At 38.1% G+C, this 23,575-nt stretch overlaps 1 protein-coding gene across 1 annotated transcript; it reads right to left on the bottom strand.

Annotated features, from left to right (window-relative positions):
- Positions 1-17: 17 nt before the first annotated feature.
- Positions 18-2,842, bottom strand: LOC136780816 (uncharacterized). The gene is made up of 5 exons (XM_066739361.1): positions 1,525-2,842; positions 1,148-1,434; positions 307-1,089; positions 86-243; positions 18-33 (listed from the first exon to the last, which is right to left on the bottom strand). The coding sequence occupies exons 1-5, from the start codon at positions 2,840-2,842 to the stop codon at positions 18-20; spliced, it is 2,562 nt and encodes an 853-aa protein (XP_066595458.1).
- Positions 2,843-23,575: the final 20,733 nt, after the last annotated feature.

Raw genomic sequence — 23,575 nt, 5'->3', positions numbered from 1 at the left:
AGCTCGGAGAATTCCAATCACTTGCTCTTTAATCTGTATAGCATCACCAAGAAGGTCGGCCCCCGAAAATATATCGTCTACATACGTCTGAAAGAGAAGACAGTTAGCGCCTAGTGGAAAACGTTGCCCTTCGTCCTTCGATAACTGAATCAACGTTCTGATTGCCAAGTACGGTGCCGACGAAGTGCCATACGTAACTGTAGTGAGACGATACTCGCGCGGTGGTTGGTCAGGAACTGGGGACTACAGAATACGTTGTAAGTCTTGGTCCAACTCACTCACTTTAATCTGCCGAAACATTTTAACAATGTCGACTGTGAATGCAAATCGATATTGTCTCCAATTGATAAGGATGAGAGAAAGATCACTCTGAAGCGGCGGTCCCGGAATAAGAAAACCATTTAAACAATATTGATTAGCAGTGCGTCTAGACGCATCGAAAACTACTCTTATTTTGGAATTTGGTGTACCCAATCTCAAAACAGCGTGGTGAGGTAAGTACCAGGCACGATCGGAGTTTATCTCATTCACAGGAATGATTTTCATATGGCCTAAATCTTCATATTCCTTCATGAATCTTCGATATTCAATAGCTAACTCAGGATCGCGTTCGAACTTTCGAAATAATGCCTTAAGTGAATTAGAAGCTAAACGTCTAGAACAGTCAGCCATCGGAGGAGGTTCCGATTTAAGTGGAAGTCGTACTACATAACGACTACTTGAGTCTCGTGAATGCAGCTCTTCAAATTGTTTTTCGCATTTCTCATTCTCAGGACTGAGGTGCTGGATTGACTGGGGAACCTCTTCGACTGCCCAAAATTTCTTTAGAATATCAGATAGATCTTCTTGGACGGAACTAAGCGCCAGAAGATTGTGCACTTTAGGTACTACGTCTGAACTGCGGGGAGACGTTCCTTGAATTTGGCCTGAAAATATCCATCCAAAGGCGGTATTTTGTGCAATTATACGAAGCGTTGCAGTATGCTGGACCCCGGGTCGCAAGATGACTGCGTAAACATCTACCCCAAGAATAACGTTTATTTCTCCAGGGGTGTTGAAATTAGGATCGGCCCATGATAGATTTTTGAACTGCTGAAAATCTACATTTGACACTGCTCGTGTAGGCAGATGACGTAGGTCTTGTCACAACTAATGCATTGAACTCGAACTCGGAGTTTTTCTCTGATATCGACTTAAGACGTAATGTAACACTATATCGAGCCGTGACTGTTAATGCCGAACCAATCCCGATAATAGGAACTTGTACTCGTTCTCGAGCAAGTCTAAGCATTTGTACCAAAGATTCAGATATAAAGGATATCTCCGAGCCCTGGTCGAGTAAAGCTCTCACTTTCATTTGACGACCAGAGGAACTGAGGAGAATAATCTGTGCGGTGGGTAAGAGAGGTACCCTATAGTCGAAGCAGGCATTTGCTGTCAACGACGTAATCGGTGCTAGTCAGTCCTTTTTTGTCGCCGAAGATTCCTAAGGTGGAAGAGTAGCCGCAGGAAGTGCTACTGAACGATCGAGAGAATCATCTCTGTGTAAGAGCGTATGATGATTCCCTTGGCATTTTCTGCAACTGCGTTTCGAGTTACAGCTTCGTACCTGATGCCTTACCAAGCAATTAAAACAGAGGCCCAATCGACGTATCTCACCATGTCTTTCTCCCGCCGTCATTGCTTTAAAATTGTCGCACCGTCCCATATAGTGTTCATGCTGACACATAGGACATTTAAATGTTGTAACTGTGGTCGCAATTGAGCTTTGAGCTTTCACCTTGGACTTCACGGCTGAATGAGCCCTTACCGAATTTCTACCTTTATTATTATTATTTACCGGTTTACTTTGAGAACTAGATTTGTCCGAGTTAGATTCAGTTTCCACGGACAGAAGCGCTTGGATTGTGCCCTCTAGGAAATCGACAATTTCTTTAAAACTGGGTGGTTGTTTACGCGAGATATTTAGTCCTGATTCACACTCGACGCGTATTCCCCTTGTGCTTAAGTAAGTTTCCCAAGCTTTACGTGTGATAGGGTCAAGACGTTCGCTCACCATAACCACTAGTAAATCGTCCCAAAACTCCACTGGCCGTCCAAGGTTTTTTAGCATTCGGACTCTATGAGTCACGTCGTCGACTAATGACCTTAAACCCTTGGCTGATTCCTTTTTTAGTGATGGAATCTTGATTAAGGAAAGCGTAAGGTGATACACCTGCAATCTCAAGTTAGAGAATCGTTTCCGGAACGCGTTCCATGTGGAAATATAATTCGCATCAGTGACTGCGATGTCTTTAACAAAGTCCGCGGCCGATTCCCGTAAGCAGCCCATTAGGTACTGCAGCTTAACAACATTGGACAATTGAGCTTTCTCGTGTATCAAGGAGGTGAAACGGTTCTCAAACGCCTCCCAATCTTCATAGCGTCCAGTAAATTGAGGTAAGTCGATCTTTGGTAAGTATAAATTTTGGCAAAGAGACTGACTAGCTTCGGTGCCAAGGGAAACTCGAGCTAAAGTGGAAGTCGGAGCGTCCTCGTCATTAGGAAACTTACTCAATGTTCTAGTAAGCTCGTCATTGCATTGTTCACGTATGGACTCTATATCCGCGAAAAATGCCTGAGTCATGTATGGATCATCCATGGCGTCATCACGGGTAACAATTTCCTCGTGAGACTTGCAAAATTCAGACCAGTAATTATGCAATTTTTGCAGTCCATCCCGTATTAATGATCCAGTAATGCGGGTTTTCTCTATAGTTTGAAAGGATGGCAATATGCGCGATATGTTATTGGCTCTATCTTTTTGTTGTAAGATAAGCTTACGTGTGGCGACAGGGGCCATTGTGAAAGATTCCGACTAAGTCGTGATACAGACAACAAGCTTTCAAATGGCGCGGTGAAGACCAAAGAGACCCAACGTAAACACAGAATAGCGACGTAATGTGCTCGGCAAGGAGGGGGGGAAAGGGGGGGGTCAAACTTACAAACGCCACCGCCAAACACGCACCAACACGTTAAGATACTTGTCAATATTATTAACTGTTATTGAATCTTTGCCTTTATTCTAATTAGCGCATTGTCTTCCAACTAAATGTTAGTATCAATGATTTGTTACAATTTATCACAAAATTTTGATCAATGTCTTTGAAACACTATACACTTTTCGCTTAATTGACCTATCCCCTAATCACAGTCAAACCCTCACGAGATCCGGCTCGAAGGACCAAATGTATTTGCAGTAACGATATGGATTTTCTAAATTCTAGTATGATGTTAGTTGGTTATAGAGATGTCGTGAAAGTCCGACTTAAATCAGAGGATAGGATTAAATAACAAATACAATTATTCCAAACAATAAGATTGATATGTATATTTGTGGAATTGTGAATAGGAAAGAGACTTACGAACTTGATAATCTCTTATCCTTCCTTATGCTTCGTTCTATTCGGGGAAAAAACCCACGAACGTGGTAGGAAAACCCGTTACAATTGTCCAATCGCAAATGACACTCACTCGTTTACAATAACTTACAGGGTGGTCTTTTAATTGTTAGGTTCTATACCGCAGATATTTGAATATACGGGCCATTCCACGTCAAAACAGACAGATTTCGGAGTACAACACCGATTTTTTTTTTAAAAATATATGTTAATATATAAGAAAATACAAGACTTTTGGCGCTAGTTTGAGTCAAAAATCTTTTTTCGTTTCGGAGATACGAGCTGTCAAAGTTTGCAGTTTTACTGTTTTTGGTAAAAACACGTAATCTTTGAAAATTTATATCTCCTAAACGAATAAAGATAGAAGACTCTGGCTGGAACGAGTGTACTCAGAAAGAATCATACTTTATTAGAAAAATATAAAAAAAGACAGTTTGTTTTAATTGGTTAAAACTATTAACAATTAAAATAAACATTTGAATTAACAAATGTGTTGTCATGCTCTGACAATTATAAAAAAATATCAGGAATGTTCCTTGGAATGTCCTCTACAAAGAAAAAAATTAAAACGCGTATACTCTCTTGGTGTTCATAGTGAAAAAAAATATTTTTTCACGACGCGCTCGGCCAGAAGCGTCGTTCGAGCGGCGTAAACCGGTGAAGCGCATGCGTAACTGAGCGCGACTAGTCTCTACATGTCGGAATCCATCAATCTATGAATAATGCGAGCTAATAACATGTTTTAATTGTTTGTTTATGTTTTTATAAATATTATAAATTAACAATATATTTATTATTATTCTGCTTTATAAGCAGTCGTTATTTATTTACAAAATAATTAGCAATAAGATATTTGAACATGGCATTGAATATACAAATTATATACTAATTTATATTTACATATTTTATTAAATTATGGCAGAAGAAAATATTAGGAATATGAAATTTCTGTACTGAAAATATTTAACAAACCTTAACAATTGTATAATTATCTGATTGAGGAAAAGCTTTAGTTTGTAATTGTGTCTTTGAATCTATCGTTAAAAATGCACGATAATTTCTAGTTCCTTTAACTATTTTTACTTTTCAAAAAAATCTCGTTAAAATTATTCTAATGCTTATTAAAACACTTCGTACGAGATTTTTTGAAAAGTGAAAATAGTTAAAGGAACTTGAAATTATCGTGCATTTTTAACGATAGATTCAAAGACACAATTACAAACTAAAGCTTTTCCTCAATCAGATAATTATACAATTGTTAAAGTTTGTTAAATATTTTCAGTACAGAAATTTCATATTCCTAATATTTTCTTCTGCCATAATTTAATAAAATATGTAAATATAAATTAGTATATAATTTGTATATTCAATGCCATGTTCAAATGTCTTATTGCTAATTATTTTGTAAATAAATAACGACTGCTTATAAAGCAGAATAATAATAAATATATTGTTAATTTATAATATTTATAAAAACATAAACAAACAATTAAAACATGTTATTAGCTCGCATTATTCATAGATTGATGGATTCCGACATGTAGAGACTAGTCGCGCTCAGTTACGCATGCGCTTCACCGGTTTACGCCGCTCGAACGACGCTTCTGGCCGAGCGCGTCGTGATAAAATATTTTTTTTCACTATGAACACCAAGAGAGTATACGCGTTTTAATTTTTTTCTTTGTAGAGGACATTCCAAGGAACATTTCTGATATTTTTTTATAATTGTCAGAGCATGACAACACATTTGTTAATTCAAATGTTTATTTTAATTGTTAATAGTTTTAACCAATTAAAACAAACTGTCTTTTTTTATATTTTTCTAAGAAAGTATGATTCTTTCTGAGTACACTCGTTCCAGCCAGAGTCTTCTATCTTTATTCGTTTAGGAGATAAAAATTTTCAAAGATTACGTGTTTTTACCAAAAACAGTAAAACTGCAAACTTTGACAGCTCGTATCTCCGAAACGAAAAAAGATTTTTGACTCAAACTAGCGCCAAAAGTCTTGTATTTTCTTATATATTAACACATCTTTTTAAAAAAAAAATCGGTGTTGTACTCCGAAATCTGTCTGTTTTGACGTGGAATGGCCCGGAGGATATTAATTGAAAGAAATTGTTAAGGTAATCATATGCTAAACTTTCAGGTATTGAAATCATTAATCAAATGCATGTTTTGCTTTTTGTTTTCTTTAAACTGATATTGATTGTAACTATCCGATAGGTTATACCATATATATATATGAACAAATATTTCAGATTAAATTATGGCAATGCTTATTTTAAAGATATGAAACATTCCAAAGAATCTTCATTTTCGTAAAATACAAGTTAACCAGTATTTGGATTTGAACAAATTATACGATAGTAGATGTTTACAAAAGATGCGAAGACAACCAAATATTACAGAAGTTAGGTCAACAAGCAATAAAGAAAATGGAGATGGGGCAAAATCAAATACTGGTAAGTAACTGAGATGCTTCATGTTGCTTCAAATATTTATTTTCTTTGAAGATTAAGATTGTTAAATGATGAATTTGATTTCAGGCTTACTCATAGTGTTATCATTTAGTATTTTACAGTCACTGTGGAAGTGTCTTATAGCAAATGGTAATACTTGTGCTTTGACATAATACATTTGGTACAATAGAGTTAAAAATCCAAGGAAGAAGGTTCGCTCACATACTGACTATTGGAGTTGAATCAACAACTGGGCTTTTCACTCCTGTATTCTGGTACTTGAAAGAGGCAAAGATGAAAGCATGGAAAGATTGGCAAAGTAAGAATAAACCAATATTCAGAAAAACGTCATCAATTGCTCAGCCATAATTTAAGGATGAGACTCATTGGATGAAATTCTGAAAAATTGAGTTAATAACTATTAATTGTTTTCCTCTGTTACCTATGCTAATATTCTAGGCCAAAGGCAGTATACTGGTCATTGGTATGGATGAAAAAATGCAATGTTTATTCTCAATTGAAAGTCAGTCCAAAAATTAATGGTTTCTACTCCATTTTGTAGCACCAGAAGTCCGACCAGTTTCAACAGTGTATAAAAATTAGCGAAACGAACATCTGAGGACTCTGGCACAGGAAATGTTATAAGGATAGAAAATACAGTGAATAAATTTGGGAAAATGAAAGCAGTATATCTAAAATAGAGGATTCCATTGCATTAATTTGTGTATTTTCGAGTTTATATTGATGAAAAGAAAATACAAATGGGACTATTTTACTTGAAAAAGAGCCCTGATTCATAGTTGATATTGGGAGTAACAGTTAAGAAAAAGAGATGAATTTCTAACCAAATCCTTAAAAGTGAAGGGCTTGTAGATGATTTTGGGTATACAATTTTGGAATTAAAAATCACATACTTGATGAAAATTATAACAAAATCATGTAGATCTGTAAATATGAAAAGAATTCATGATTGCAATATTTAACATGTGATGGGGCATACGGTGAATAAATTTAGGAAGCTGAAAACTATATATCTAAAGAAGAGAGGCATCCATTGCAGGAGTTGGTGTATTTCCTAGTGTATATTAATGAAAGGAAAATATAAATGGCATTAATGTGATGGAGAAAGGGCCATAATGCAAAGTTGATATTGAGAGTGACAGCTAAGGAAAAGGTGGAAAAATGAGTCAATTCATAAGAAAATCCTTGAGAGGGAAAAACTTGCAGGTGATTTTGGGCATACAACTTTGGAATTAGAAATCACATAGTTGATGAAAATTATAATAAAATCATGTAGATGTGTAAATATAAAAGTAATTCAGGATTTCAATATTTCACATGTAATAGAGCATACGATGTGTAACTTCAGGAAACTGAAAGCAGTATACTGTTAGGTTAATATTTAAAATTTGGCGCGCTATACATCCTAATGTATTAGAGGAAGGGATCAAGGAAGTACAGTTAGTACGACGTAGACCGTGATAGGAGACGGTCGAAAATAAAGACTTTGACAGTAAATACACAGAACTTTAAGTTATTTAAATACGAATCCTTGCAAAATCAGAAGTGGGATTGTATCCAAAGAGAGCCAAAATCAGCGTAGAGTACCAATCAATTTGGGGTTGAGGATCGGAAGTAGAAAATAGCAGCAGGAGTGATTGAGGCATCACGAAAGAAGTTCCGTGGGAATTTTGTGTGGATAGATGCGACTCGATAGAGGGCTAGCGTCTTTTCTACATTTCAAAAAATCAGCAACAAAAGATTGGGAAATAATTGTTCACTTTGTGATAAGTTCTGCAGTAAGTGAGGATTAGTTGAAGAGTAACAGAAAGATTTGAAAAGTGTTACATAACGGTGAAGGTTACTTCAAACTAGATTTGAATTTTGGTATCTGTGTACAAACAAAAGGCAGTATGAAGGAGCCAACAGATTTTAAAGTTGCCCAGCTCAAACTAAAACTACAAGAATTGGGACTCCCATCTAGTGGATCGAAAAGTGAATTAATAGCACGGCTTCAAGCAGCTGACCCATCGGGTATGTGGATGCAGGAAATAATTGATAATTCTGACGATCGAGGTGCGGGAGAAGTTAGTAACACTGAGCTACCAATAGACAGACAATCAACACCAGTGAGGTTGTCAAGCCAATTTATGTGTCGAGAATTAGAGTTGACACAACGAGAAAGTGCAATATTACGTCGAGAACTAGAATTGGCGCAAAGAGAAATTGAAATACTTAGACGAGCTCCAATCGAAGGAACGGAACGGAGGGAAACACAGAGAGATCAGCCGAGAACGAATGTTAAAATGGTGGCTGAATTGATGAGCGAGTTCACGGGAGCTGCGGATACGTTTTGGAAGTGGGAAAAGCAACTACAGTTGTTGAAGTCCACCTACGATTTAGATGACAAGTCTGCACGTATTTTGGCAGGTTCTAAGTTAAAAGGCGCTGCTCAGGAGTGGTTCCAATCGAAGCCGGAACACATAGAAATGAGTGTAGACCTGCTATTAGAAGAAATGAAAATTATGTTTGACCATCGACCAAACAAGTTGATGTTGAGAAAGCAATTTGAAAATCGGCAGTAGAAACAAGGGGAAGCGTTCAGTGAATACTATCACGAAAAGATTACGCTTGCTAATCGCGTTCCAGTGCCAAAGGACGAGATGGTTGACTACATCATGGAAGGGATCTCAGATATACATTTGCAGAATCAGGCCCGCATACGAGGGTTTACAAAGAAACAAGATTTGCTTATAGCTTTTGAAGGGGTAACTCTACGAAAAAGAAGGGAGGATGTACAACATGGCAACAGCCATAAAATAACTATGAAGGCAACAAGGAGTACCAATAAAGAGCTGGATACTGGTGATACAAAAATGGCTAAGAGGTGTCATCACTGCAAGAAAGAAGGACATTTCAAATCATCGTGTCCGAGTCTACTGTTATGTCCTGACTTGTATAGTAAGCTCAGGAACAGTTTTTGTTGTGGGCTCCAGTGACCGCTACCTACCAGCTGGTAGTAGTTTTAGGAAATTCGATGAAGGATTCGTGTAGAAGGATGCAGCACACTCAAAGTAGACTTCGATAATTTTTAATGGTTTTTTTATTTATTAACCGTAACAGGTATAATAGCCTTGCAAGGCTGTTTTCGTTGAGGATAGATTTAGAACTGTCTTAAAGACAAATCGAGTTAACCGACGCAGGGTTCTAGATCGTGATCCAGGGAGATGGCTAAGCCAATCAAAACATTTTCTAAAATGAGTTTATCCTATCTTTGGCCAATAGGAAAAAAAAGCATCTTAGAGTGAGTGGGAGGTAGAATTCTCTCACGGACTTAGAGTCGCACGATGCAAGATGCAAACGTCGACAAAGATAAGGTCCCGGCGACGGTGCCTACAGATTCTGGTATATGGGATCACATTCAATTATCCTATTTCTTTTAATAAAATAGTTTTAGTTTTTCGGGATTAATTGGTTAGGGACGTAACACTTCCCTCCTTAGAGATAGATCGTCCTCGATCATTTGTTTAAGATGTTAATCCCATAAGCCACAATGTTGCAGTCCATAACTTAATTCTAGAATGATTACATGGTTTGATTATAATATATTGGTATGTCGACCTGTGTAGAGTGACTTAAAAGTTATTAAGCTTACATACAGTAGGCTAGAAGCGAAGGCTCGCTTTGATTTGCTTACATTTATACAAAATGTTTATGATGCGCTTAAATTTATAATCTAGGGTACAGGTCTTGAGAAATAGGTGGGTTAAGGTGAGGCATCTCTTGACGAGGAATCGGCTGAGGTAGGTCATGGGGGATAGGTTTAAAGGACTCGTTGCGCTTTGGTTTAGTGGAGGGGGCGATAGGGATAGCGTACGTCCTATTTCCCTGTTCGTTTTCCACGGGGTTTTCTACGTCCGAATTAGGTTTTCTTGATTTAGTATGTATTACAAAATTAGCTAAGGTATTCCATATGGCGGCGAGTAACCAAACGCTCCATCCTACCACCGAATGGATAGCGTATCCATTTATTAGAGCATCTAATACGAATTTTATTGCTTTAATTATCACGAAGATTCCTAATAATGCGGCACTAATATTTCCGATTGAGTTTAGAAAATTAAAGAACTTGTCCCATGATTTTTTTATTTGGCTCTGGAGTGTTGCCTCATCTAGGAGACTATTGATTCGTAAGTTATGATTCCCGTCATTGTGCCCTGTGGCTTCGCGAGATATAGTATGGATTATGGCGGGTTTTTCCATCGGAAACATAATATTTTCATGTAGTCTTAGTATGTCTTGGTTGGAATAAATTCCACTCGCGGCCAGGTTATGCGGCGATTCGTATGTGAAATTTGGAGAGGGCGACGCAGTTAATTTCATAGGGGGGATAGCCCTACTGACTTGCGGCGTAAATTCGAACCACGTGTTATTGATAAGATAGGTAGATGCGAGAATTTTATTGCATTCGGTATGATCTCCATTTTTAAGTAATATTTTTGTTATGGGGGTCATGAAGTAACTGTCATTACCCTTGAAGACTGGTAGCTGATTATAACACTCAGTAGTTTCGCGTAGACTTACTTCTACCGGTAAACATTTGACAATGCGAATAGTGTCTCCGGTTCTAATTGACGTGTAACCAAATTTTCTCATAAATAAATACGCGAAATAAGCAGGATCCTGAGGTTGATAGCCTAATTGAGTTTTCAGGAGTTCATTTTTAATTTTACATTGTTCTACCGTGAGTAGATTATACAATTTCGCGATCTGGTTTCTCATTTTCTTTTCAACGTAGACTATTTTAGAATTCACATATGACAGAATGTCCATATCTCGCGTGGCTAGAGAAGTCCTTTTAGTAAAGAATTTACCGTCCTTATCGTCTATAATAAATAGAGTAGGGTGATCGGTTTTCTGTATTTTATATCCGCATACCATTTGGTAGGTACTGACGGCTAGGGCAAAGGAGGTATCCCCTATAGCAACTGAATAGATTTCTTGGCCTAGTTTTTCTAGTGCGTCTCCCCTAATGTTTTCCGCGGGCCCCTCATAAAGCACGTTGTAGTACGAGAATTTGCATTGGTCCGTTTGAATTACGTCCCAGTAAGTATTACCGCCCTCCGTGTCTAGGTAGTGGCCTTCTAGATAAGTGCAACGAACTCCCGAACGTAGTACGCTTTGATTCGTCAATAAATTGATCTGAGCGTCATATTCTAATATCGTGAATTTAATTACTCCGGTGACGATCACGTTATTCCAAGACCCGTAGTAATCCGAATATCTTTCGCCTTGGCAAGTGCCTTCGTTAGTTACAGTTCCGGCGAACGTCACGGCACGAGAAGTAGTTCCGTTAATTGGTATTTGGTTGAAAATAGTGTTTTTCCCGTTATACATGATGGTATGAAATATTTTTAGACAAGCTTCGCGAGAGGTATCCTCTATGTATTCCGCGAGTCCTAAATTTACCATGGAAATGTGGGAGTGCATTCCACAATGATAAATTAATCTTTTCACTTCAATTTTGCATTGTTTGACAGGTATCGAATGGAAATTTTGGGACTGTAGGAGTTGGATTTTAGTTTGGGTGACCTTGGGTTTCGGAATAGGTTCCACGCATTCTTCTAATTCTATTGCATTGAAATTACTTATTTCTGTAATTGGCGTTCCACAGTCGAAGGCGATGAAATCTGAGCATGATCTTATCGCACACAGCGTCAGCGTGACGAGAACTGCGTGGTACATTGTCATCTGAAAATGTCATGCTACTTAGTAAAGGCTAACTTAACTCTATCGCAATGAACGATTTTTTTCTTATTCTTAGACATTTCTATTTCTAAATTATTACATTCTGGAATGACTCTAGTTATGAGATAAGGTCCCTTATAATTATCATCCAGTTTACCATGCTTGATATTGTTTGTAATGTAGACGTGTTGTCCCGGTTCGAATACGACGGGGTTTACGTTTTTGTCATACCTTTCTTTCGATTTTAACTTAGACCTCTCGAGGCGCGTACGAGCGTCGTTTAGCATTTCAAGATAACGGTTTTTTCGATTTTGCGTATACTCGTCCACTGTAATTGCATTATCCAAGGAAGGAAATTTGGAAGGGATTCTTGCAGGTTTGCCAAAGGCTAACTCAATGGGAGTATATCCAGTGGCTTCGTGCTTACTGGTATTGTAATTGAATACGGCAGTGGTTATCCACTTGTCCCAGTCTTTCCTGTTGGTGTAGCTCTTAAGGTAGTCAACCAATACTTGGTGACTTCTTTCGAGACATCCGTTTGATTGAGGGTGAAAGGCCGTGGTCCTGATTTGTTCAATTTGCAAGGATTTTGTCATGCTTTTCATGATTTTCCCTACAAAATTTGTACCTTGATCGGTTAGGATAATCTTTGGGCAGCCAAACTTGAGGATTAAATGTTCCAATAATGCATTGGCTATATCGTCAGCGGTGGCTCTGGATAGAGGGATGGCGAGGCTGTATTTGGTTAATGGGTCTTGCATAGTTAGTATATATCGATTGCCTTTTTCAGAAATTTCGAAGGGTCCTACTATGTCCATGGCAATTTTATCGAAAGGTTCCATGGGAGTATCTGTGAGTATCATTGGTTGTTTTGTTTTTATTCGGACCAATTTCTTCCGTTGACAGACCTCACAGGTTCTGACGAAGTCTTCGATGTCAGCCTTCATATTATCCCAATAATAATTTTTCCTAATCCTGGCATAGGTTTTAACCATTCCCTTGTGTCCTCCCAAGGGTGACGAGTGATTTTCTTTCATAATTTCGTCTTTATCTTCGAGTGACGGTATGGTGATTAATTCTTGACAAACAGTGATTATAATGTCACTATCTTGCACGGCGCTCTCTAGTAAAGTTACCATTCTGTTCCAAGTAGTGTTACCGAATCTTTCTTGGTAATTCGATATCCTGGCAGAGAAGAGGTCGTATTTAGTCATTTCAGTTTTTAAATTGGAAAAAGCAATACGTAGGTCAGTTTCGTTAGGGACATTGGTAGAGATGTCAAGTATAGAAACATATATGACTTTAAAAATACCTTTCCCTTGTACAATGACTGTGCCGATGGGATAGTTTGTTTGCTTTATTTTGGGATTTCCTATTGAATTTAATAAAGACCCGTTGGATCTAATTAAATATATTATGTGGTCCTTCCTCATGGTTAAGTTATCCCTTGATATGATTAAGTTTTTCTTCAAGTTATTGAGTTTGGGATCACCTGATTTTTTTCTTGCGTCATTTTCTGAGTTATACGAGGCACAGCTAGTGGTCGGTGACGCGTCAGCTGACTCTTCATGGTAGTAGCTAGGAGAGTCTTGGAGATATGCAAATGGATTGGTCCGAAAATTATATAGTTCTGGACATGAAGAATAATCATTCTCTTTATGAGTAATCGTTTCTTTAATCGTCTCGGTAGATGAATTTGCAAAATTATCAGTATCATTTTCTGTTCCTGGCGTGAACAGGGCATTGGTAGAAGGGGCAATAGTAGTATCATTAGGTCTAATTAATTCGTTTGATTTAGTGATTCTGCGTAAGGGAGTACTGGAAGGTAGTCCGGCCTCGTTTCTTGTGTTAATGATTGGCGATTCACTTGACATCTGATGTTGTTTGGGGTCGATTAAATCGTTTCGCGAGGTAGTATCTCGGTTCATAGTGATTTCGCTGGCATTGAATGGTGAATTACTCGTGGTATTCGGATGCGTTTCTCCCGTGTTGTCAGAATCTTGGGCGATTGACCTTTCTGAGCTTGTTTCGACAGTCGTTTCTATTTCGCTATCGATTGTTTTATTTTGGTAGGATTCTGATTCTAAACCCTTAAGAGTTTTTGGGATTTTGTTTCTTTCCCTTAATTGATAGCGACACCAATCTCTTGGTTCGCTAGAAGTAGCATCTGATTTTCCTCGCGAAATTTGTTGTTGTGAGTAGGAGGAGGCTTTATAATCGGGGTCTTTGTTGACACTGGGTTTTGCCGATTTTAAAATGGATTTAGGTTTGGTGGTATCCGTTTTTGTAGCAGGTTTCTTGGGTGGAACATTCAGGACGACTTTCTTCTTAGATACAGTTCCAGTTTTTGGTGCCGAGGTCGAAGAAGTTCCGGGTTGCGTTTTTGACGTAGCTGACGCCCCTTCCTTTGGTTGATCAGGCCTAGGTAAAGGCGCTACTCCTTGCGCAGGAACTCTTCTAGTCGTTCCAGTGCTAGTTCTGGTTGAAGATGATGTTAGTTGCCCAGAAGTAGATTGTCCAGAGGTTTTCTTGGAGGAATTCCAGTATACTTCTGCTGTTTCGATGGGGTTTCGAGATAAAGCGTCGGCGTTAGTATTATTTTTGCCGGATTTATAGACTATTTTGAAGTCGAACTCTTTGAGCCTCTCTCTCCATCTCATTACACGCGACGTGGGGTCGTTCATATTTTGTACCCAAGCTAAAGGTCGATGGTCGGTGTAAAGTATAAACGTTCTACCATACAGGTAAGGTCTGAAGGTTTTGAGGGCAAACACTGTGGCTGCCATTTCCTTTTCTGTAGTAGAGTAATTTTGCTCGGCTTTGTTTAGGACGCGCGAAGCGAAGGCTATGGGCCTGTCTTGACCAATTTCTCCTTGTGATAAAATAGCTCCAAGCGCGTAACCTGATGCGTCGGTAGTAACGATGAATTGTTTTTCAAAGTCGGGATATTGGAGAATTGGTGCCTCGCAGAGTCTATCCCGTAAAGACGTGAAAGCTTCCTGTTGGGAAGGTGTCCATTCGAACGTTACGTTTTTACTTGTTAGATCCGATAATGGTTTGGCTAATTCAGCGAAGTTTTTAATAAAGCGTCTGTAATATCCAGCCAAGCCTAGGAATTCCCTGACGTTTTTGTGACTTCTCGGAGTCGGAAATTCTTTTACGGCCTTAATTTTGTCTGGATTAGGTTTGACTCCATCCGCGGAAATTATATGTCCTAGGTATTTTACTTCAGTGCGTAGGAATTCGGATTTGTCAATTTGTAAGTGTAAGTTTGCTTCTCTGAGACGTTCCGCGAGTTTCTCGAATTTCTTAGCGTGTTCCTCGAGTGTTCGGGCATAAATAACTATATCGTCCATATATACGAATAATTCGTTGCCTTGCAGACCGCGTAGAATCTGATCCATTAGTCTTTGGAAGGTCGCGGGGGCATTTTTCAACCCAAAGGGCATTCTATTAAATTCGTAGTGACCGTTAGGAGTGGTGAAGGCTGTCTTTTGTTTGTCGTCTGGATGCATTTCGATTTGATGAAACCCGGACGCGAGGTCTAAAATCGAGAAGTATTTGGCACCTCCCAGCTGATCTAGGATATCGGTTATGAGAGGGATAGGGTAGGCATCTCCTATCGTTTTGTCATTTAGTTTTCGATAGTCTATAACTAACCTCCATCTTTTGTTTCCCTTTGAGTCGGGCTTCTTGGGGACGATCCATAGTGGTGAATTATACGGTGACTTTGATTGCTCTATTATGTTAAATTCTAACAAATTTGAGACTTGTTCTTGAATCTCTCCCTTTTGAGCAGGGGGAAATCTGTATTGCCTGGTATTAATGGGAATATTGTCCACCGTAAGGATTCGGTGAGTGGTAGCGCTCGTGGCCTTGAGAGGTTCGCCTGGTAGATAAAATATATCTTCAAATTCAGTGACGATCTCCATCACGTGTTCTTTCTCTTCGGAGTTTAGATGATCTAACCTTATGAGTTCCAAAATTCTCTCTGGCCTATTTTGGTTAATAGGACCGTTAGGAGAGCTAGTGGCATTCTCTTGATTATCCTCGTCTATGCTCGTATCGAATGGATACAGTGAAATTACGGGTACATCTAATTCTATGTCCTTGTCGAGAGTATTAACAGCGTATACGTAGGCGATGCCATTATCGTTAGTAACCAATGCTTCTCCTACAAGAATACCGTCTTGAATTTTTAGTGGAGGCAAATAGCCTTCTCTAAGTTCCGATTCGCTAGTCCTCACGTACATTAGGGTTTTGTGCCTAGCCTTTAAGAGGACCCTTTCCTTATCAAGGAAAGGAATGATTACTCCTCCGAGTTCCAAGTACTTATTTTTGAAATCTAATTTCCCACCTTGTTTGGTGAGCAGAGGACTTCCTAAAATTCCGGCTTAAGGGATTGGTAGTTCGTCCGATATAACATGAAACTGACAGGGTTGATTTTGGATAGTGAGATTGAGATGACCCAGCGTTTTGGGCTGGTCTTTTTCGGATATCCCATTAAGTGTATAAATCTCTTGTGAGTTGATAAGAGAGGGTTCCCTGATTTCGGAGTACTTGATGAGGTTCAATTGTGAACCACTGTCTATTAGGAATTTGGATTTTGGGTTTTTTAGTTCCTTGGAATTTAAAAAGAGAGTAGGAGGATTTATGTTCTCTAAGGCTTTGGCGAATTTACAGTGGGCGATTAACGCAGGCTGAATTTCGTTTTTTATTAATTTTGTGAGCTCGACTCCACGCTCGAACGTGGAGGGTTTTTTCCGTTTCCCGAATCTTGACTCAAGTTTTTTTGATTTTTATTTCTTTTTTCATTATTTCGAATTCGGGTTCTACACTCATCGATCGCATGACCGATTTTTTTACAATATCTATACACAATAAGTTTCTTGTCTCCGGTTTTCTTTTCGCTATTGGAATCAGTATTTTGTGACTCCTTTTTGGGTTGCTTGTCTTTAAACCAGCAATCCTCCGATGAGTGATTGGTTCTCGTACAATGATCGCATTTGTCTTTCGTTTTCGCGGTCGGAGTTGCCATCGCTATCCTAAAACTTTCCTTCGATTTGTTCGATCTAAAGAATTTTTTTTCTCGGCTTATTGAATGTCTATCGGCCAGTTTAAATCCGTCTTCTATTATTCCTTCTAGAGTCGGGTAAGAATTGCTTAGAAAATTCTTGATTATTTCCGGAAGTGCTCGATGATACAGTTTTGCGATAAATCTATTAATAAATTCCGAGGCAGACAAGCATTTATATTCTTCCGTGTACTTTATTAGTATCAAAGCTAGTTTTCGGAAACGGCACGCGAGGTCGGCTATGGATTCTCCGTCTTGAAGATCGAGTTTCACTGCTTCTTCTATATGCTCTACGAGTTCATCTCCGCGGCGGAAATTTTCAGATAGCGCGTCGGCTAGTCCTTGCAACGTTTCGATATTTAACGGTTTTAGTCGTTGCTGCACTTTTTCTCCGCAGTGTTTAATTGCTTGGAAAACTAATTCTTCTTCGTCAACTTTGTCTACGTATCTCCTTGCATTAAGTATTATCTTAACTAGTCTGTTTAGATCTAATGGGTCGGTCCCGTCATAGCTAGGAAGACCCTCGATTACGCTTTTAACGATGTTTCTCTGATCGGAACAACTAATATTCGCGACGGAACGTTCTCCGACGGATTGATTCCCCGAGGGGATCGATCTACTCACATAAGGACCGTGCTCGTCAGGCATATCGATTTTTTAGACTTACTATTTAATCGTGGAATAACGAGGTGAGTAGAGTCGTCGATGAGCGATGATGCGGTGCAATCGTTGGTTGAAGTTGTAGTCGTTGGAAGAGGTTACCCAAGCAGAATTTGGCAAGGCGGCTAATTCGATGTTGATTCCAATTCAGTGTTGGATAGGCGATAGGATGCTTCGTTCAGCGTTGTCCAGCGAGTTACCAAATATTATGGCGAGTCCTCGATGATTTTCCCAAAGAGCGGTATCCCACTTCTGACACCAATTGTTATGTCCTGACTTGTATAGTAAGCTCAGGAACAGTTTTTGTTGTGGGCTCCAGTGACCGCTACCTACCAGCTGGTAGTAGTTTTAGGAAATTCGATGAAGGATTCGTGTAGAAGGATGCAGCACACTCAAAGTAGACTTCGATAATTTTTAATGGTTTTTTTATTTATTAACCGTAACAGGTATAATAGCCTTGCAAGGCTGTTTTCGTTGAGGATAGATTTAGAACTGTCTTAAAGACAAATCGAGTTAACCGACGCAGGGTCCTAGATCGTGATCCAGGGAGATGGCTAAGCCAATCAAAACATTTTCTAAAATGAGTTTATCCTATCTTTGGCCAATAGGAAAAAAAAAGCATCTTAGAGTGAGTGGGAGGTAGAATTCTCTCACGGACTTAGAGTCGCACGATGCAAGATGCAAACGTCGACAAAGATAAGGTCCCGGCGACGGTGCCTACAGATTCTGGCATATGGGATCACATTCAATTATCCTATTTCTTTTAATAAAATAGTTTTAGTTTTTCGGGATTAATTGGTTAGGGACGTAACACTACAGGAACGAGTCTGTTATAGCTGTAAACAACCAGGTCACATCGCCAAGGATTGTCCCAAGAAGCTGGGTGAAGTCAACAATGTCGATCATACTAGCAGAGAAGATGACGAGTGTTTTCCGAAATATGTATATAAGATTTGTGATGACGAAGGGCGTAAACGCGACCTAGAATTAGAAACATTATTGGACACTGGGAGCGCGGTAAGCTTTATAAAATTACGGCATGTTCCAGATATAATGATCGAAAGGGCAAACGATAATTCCTGTAAGTTTAAAGGAATTAATAATAGTAATCTAATAGTATTAGGAATAGCCGATCTCGATGTAGAAATCAATGGTAAATTAGAAAAGCGAATTAAATTATTGGTAGTACCAAACTATACCATGTCCGCTTCGGTAGTATTTGGTCGTGATATATTAAAACGAATAGGGTTAGCACTAAGGGATATTACAGATAAAGATAAAAGAGAATGCGAACGCATTATGAATATTGACGAATCTGTACTAAGCGGTAATGAATTAGATATGTTAGTTATAAATCCCGAGATAGACTACATTGAACAGCGCAAGTTAACTGAAATGTTCTTGAAAGAGTATGTGAAACCTATAAGGCCACAGGAGCCGGAGGTAAAAGCGGAATTAAAATTAATATTAAAGAAACATGAACCATTCCGATTTCAGCCACGAAGATTGTCATATAGGGAAAAAGAACAGGTCCGCGAAATAATAGATAATTTATTAGAAAAAGGCATAATTAGGCCAAGTCAATCGGAATACGCGTCACCGATAGTGTTGGTGAAAAAGAAAAACGGTGAGGTTCGAATGTGTGTAGACTTTAGGGCTCTAAATAAGCTAATGAATCATCACAATTATCCATTACCCCTGATCGAAGATCAGCTTGATTTGTTAAGCGGGAAACAATATTTTACCATTTTAGATTTAAAAGATGGATTTCATCATATCAATGTTGCTGAAGACTCGGTTAAATATACTGCTTTCGTAACGCCGTTAGGCCAATATGAATACATTAAGATGCCATTTGGGCTAAAGAGAGCACCGGCCGAATTCCAGCAGTGGATTAATAGTGTATTAAAAGAATTTATAAATAAGGGGGAAGTAGTAGCCTATTTAGACGATTTTCTAATAGCTTCTGAAACAATGGAAGAACATCTTATAATCTTGCAAAAGGTCTTAAGAACGCTAGTGAAAAACAAAATAACACTTCGGTTAGACAAGTGTAAGTTTTTATTTACAAACGTAGAATATTTAGGCTATCAGATATCAAGTGAAGGAATCCAACCTACTAGAGAAGGAATAGATGCTATTATACATTATCCAGCTCCTAGAGACATACACACAACACAGAGGTTTATTGGTATGTGTTCGTATTTTCGAAAATTTATACCAGGATTTTCTATTATCGCTAAACCTTTGTATGATTTAATGAAAAAGGATGCTTGTTTCCGATTTGAAGAATTAGAAAAAGAGGCGTTTGAGAAGCTAAAAGAAAAATTAATTAAAAGTCCGATATTAGCTATTTACAATCCAAAAGACGAAACTGAATTACATTGCGACGCCAGCTCCCACGGTTTTGGAGCTGTCTTATTACAGCGAAAGGTCGATCGCAAGTTACATCCAGTGTTCTATTTCTCTAAGCGAACTACAAGTATTGAATGTAAATATCATAGTTTTGAGTTAGAAACGCTGTCTATTGTATATGCTTTACGCAGATTTCGTATCTATTTACAGGGCATTAAATTTAAAATAGTTACCGACTGTAATGCCTTGAAACTTACGTTAAATAAAAAAGTTATTAACCCTAGAATAGCCAGATGGGCTTTGGAACTACAAAATTATGAATATGAAATAGAACACCGGAGTGGTACAAGAATAAAACATGTCGACGCGTTAAGTCGTGCTGTAAATATTTTAGTATTAGAAGACAACCCGTTTGAAACTAATCTATCATTGAGTCAAAGTAGGGATTCACAAATAAAGGAAATTAAACAAGGCCTTGAAAAATCCGAACACCCACTGTTTGAAATGCGTAATGGCATTATATATCGAAAAACCAAAAGGATCTACTCTTTTATGTACCTCAAAATATGATTTTGCATGTAATTAGAAAATGTCACGAGGAGGTAGGTCATTTATCCGTGGATAAAACATGTGCAGCAATCAAATCAATGTATTGGTTTCCGAAAATGCACGAACAAGTTAAAGGTTATGTACAAAATTGTTTGAAATGTATTGCGTTTAACCCTAATACAGGAAAAACGGAAGGGTATATGAATAACATTCCTAAAGGAAATGTGCCATTTGCGACAATTCATATCGATCATTATGGTCCTATAGAAAAAGCGAGATTAGTCAAAAAACATATTCTAGTCGTAATAGATGCGTTCACAAAGTTTACCAAACTCTATGCCACTAAGAGTACATCTACTGGTGAAGTAATTGACAATTTACAGAAATATTTTGCTGACTATAGTTGCCCAAAATGTATTATCTCTGATAGGGGTAGTAGTTTTACTTCCAATGAGTTTGGTGAATTTGTGAAAGCCCATAATATTCGACACATTATGACTGCTGTTAATTCGCCTCAAGCCAATGGCCAAGTAGAAAGAGTTAACCGGATATTAGGACCGATGCTTGGAAAATTAATTGACAATCCATCAGGCCGCTATTGGTACAAGGTTTTGTCAGAGGTAGAATTTGCGCTAAACAATTCTGTGCATAAGACGACCGGAGAAACGCCTGCGAAGCTCTTGTTTGGAATTAACCAAAAGGGAAAATCACACGACGAATTAAAAGCATATCTGGAAGAAAAGGTTCTCTCTGACCAGCGTGATTTGGATGCCCTTAGAGAAAAGGCTTCCAAAAAAATTTGTAGCTCACAACAGTATAGTAAGCGCTATTATGATAATAAAAGAAAAGAACCGCATAGATATAATGTGGATGACTATGTAATGATTAAAAATATTGAGTCTACACCGGGAACGCCTCACAAACTAATACCACGGTTTAAAGGTCCATACCGCGTTTTACGTGTTTTGCGGAACAATCGATATGTCGTGAGTGACGTTGCAGATCATCCTGCCACGCAAACACCATATTGCGGCGTATGGGAATCATCAAATATGAGGCCCTGGATTAATAAGGAAATGTAATGCGATAGAACTGGAATTTCTGTTTTCGTTTATATTTAAGTTATGAATATATGTGAACTTAGTGTACCGAATTTGCTAGCCCGGGACGGACTAGAGTCAGGATGACCGAACTGTTAGGTTAATATTTAAAATTTGGCGCGCTATACATCCTAATGTATTAGAGAAAGGGATCAAGGAAGTAGAGTTAGTACGACGTAGACCGTGATAGGAGACGGTCGAAAATAAAGACTTTGACAGTAAATACACAGAACTTTAAGTTATTTAAATACGAATCCTTGCAATACCTAAAAATCATAGGCTTCCATTACATTAACTGGTACATATTTTACAGTTTATATTAATGAAAAGAATATATAAATGTCACTAGTTTATCAGGGAAAGAGCCATAATGCAAAGGTGATAGTGAGAGCAACAACTAAGAAAAAGGTGGATTTAAAGGTAAATTTAGAAATAAATTTTTGAAAGCGAGAGGCTTTAAGGTGATTTTGGTTATAAGATGTTGAAAATATAATTCAAACAGTCATTGAATCCTATGTTAAATGCATCTAAAAGTGTAATTATGATAAGAACTCATCATTGTAGTATTTTGTATTTTACTTATTAGATTAATAAATTAATATCTCGAATTGAAGCGTTACATTATGGAACGATCACAACATTGGAAAATGTTTTGTAAGATTGAATTAGTTAAAACAATTTCTTAGTTTTAATTCCTATATTCTTACAAAACGTTATAAGATCCCACAAAAAACAAGCTTCGCTTGTAAAAAATGGACGGCAAGTACATAAGTCGTATCTAGCATGAATAATATATAATAATATAAAATATTTTAATTAAAAAAAATAGTGAAATCCAAATGTTAGGCAAGTATAAATTTTTACCATGGCGAAAATTGAAATTTGGAAAAAAGTAAATAGCAATACAAAAATTACTTGCCGGGCCCGTAATATCCATGTGTAAGTCGTTATCTTGCTATATAAGCGTTGCTTCTCGTAAGTTATAAATGTGGCTATTTAATACGACTGCACACAACGGGCCCGGCAAGTAATTTTTGTATTGCTATTTACTTTTTTCCAAATTTCAATTTTCGCCATGGTAAAAATTTATACTTGCCTAACATTTGGATTTCACTATTTTTTTTAATTAAAATATTTTATATTATTATATATTATTCATGCTAGATACGACTTATGTACTTGCCGTCCATTTTTTACAAGCGAATTAGTAAATACAAGCAGATGTTCGCCAAAGGCTACACACCAAATTGGACGACCGAAATATTCGAGGTGGCGAAAGTGCAGAGGACCAATCCCGTTACGTATCTCCTCAAGGATTCCAGGGGTACGGAACTGTTGGGTGGATTTTACGAATACGAGCTTTCGAAAACTATCAATCCCGATGTGTATCTGGTGGAGAGAGTATTGCGCAGAAAGGGCGATAAAGTGTTCGTTAAGTGGCTGGGATTCGACAGGACGCACAATTCCTGGATAAATAAGAACAATGTCTTAAAGGAACTTTTATTAAGATCTATCATTACAAAAAATATATGTATTCTTAAAATAAATAAATAAATAAATAAATTATTCTTTTAGACTATAATGTCCCCAGGGTAGAGTCGCCGCGGTGCCGGGTGTAACGAAACGCTTGTCATCGTACGGACTAAGGGCGACCTTTCTCTGACTGATCGAGAAAACTTGGTGCAGCTTCGATCGAATTAAATTTTGATTGCGAGATTGTACGGTGAAATTATCCAAACAATCCTTGTAGTCGTCAAATGTTATATTTCAATCGATAACGTAACCTTTGACACCCTTGGCTTTTTTAACAATTCTCGTGCAGTCCTGCACCTTGAAAGTATACATTTTTGCCCTCAGTCCTACGAACTCGGTCATGATACGACCATTGTTCTCATCCTTCATCAGACCAGGTATCTTTTTGTTGACGCGTGGCAAGTCATACTGATTATCGTCAGGATAATCGCTTGTGTCGAATCGCGCGAGATCGCGTTTCATGTACGAGTAAACGTCGTCGCACTCGACACTATATCAGACTGTCCGTGTCGGTATACATCGCTCTACATTCACTGCCGAATGTAGAAAGCATATAGTCATAGTGAAATTCATACAAGCAAATTTTTGAAATATCTAAAACACTCATTCCCACGTAAATGGGTATATCAAATTTCGCGGACAATTTCGACAATTGA

Source organism: Prorops nasuta, unplaced genomic scaffold (assembly GCF_024137725.1).
Source record: "Prorops nasuta isolate Cenicafe-Biocafe unplaced genomic scaffold, Cenicafe_Pnas_1.2 PNAS00020, whole genome shotgun sequence".
Taxonomy (NCBI): domain Eukaryota; kingdom Metazoa; phylum Arthropoda; class Insecta; order Hymenoptera; family Bethylidae; genus Prorops; species Prorops nasuta.
The sequence above is the reverse complement of the archived record's forward strand: the minus strand, read 5'-3'. Positions and strand labels throughout refer to the sequence as shown.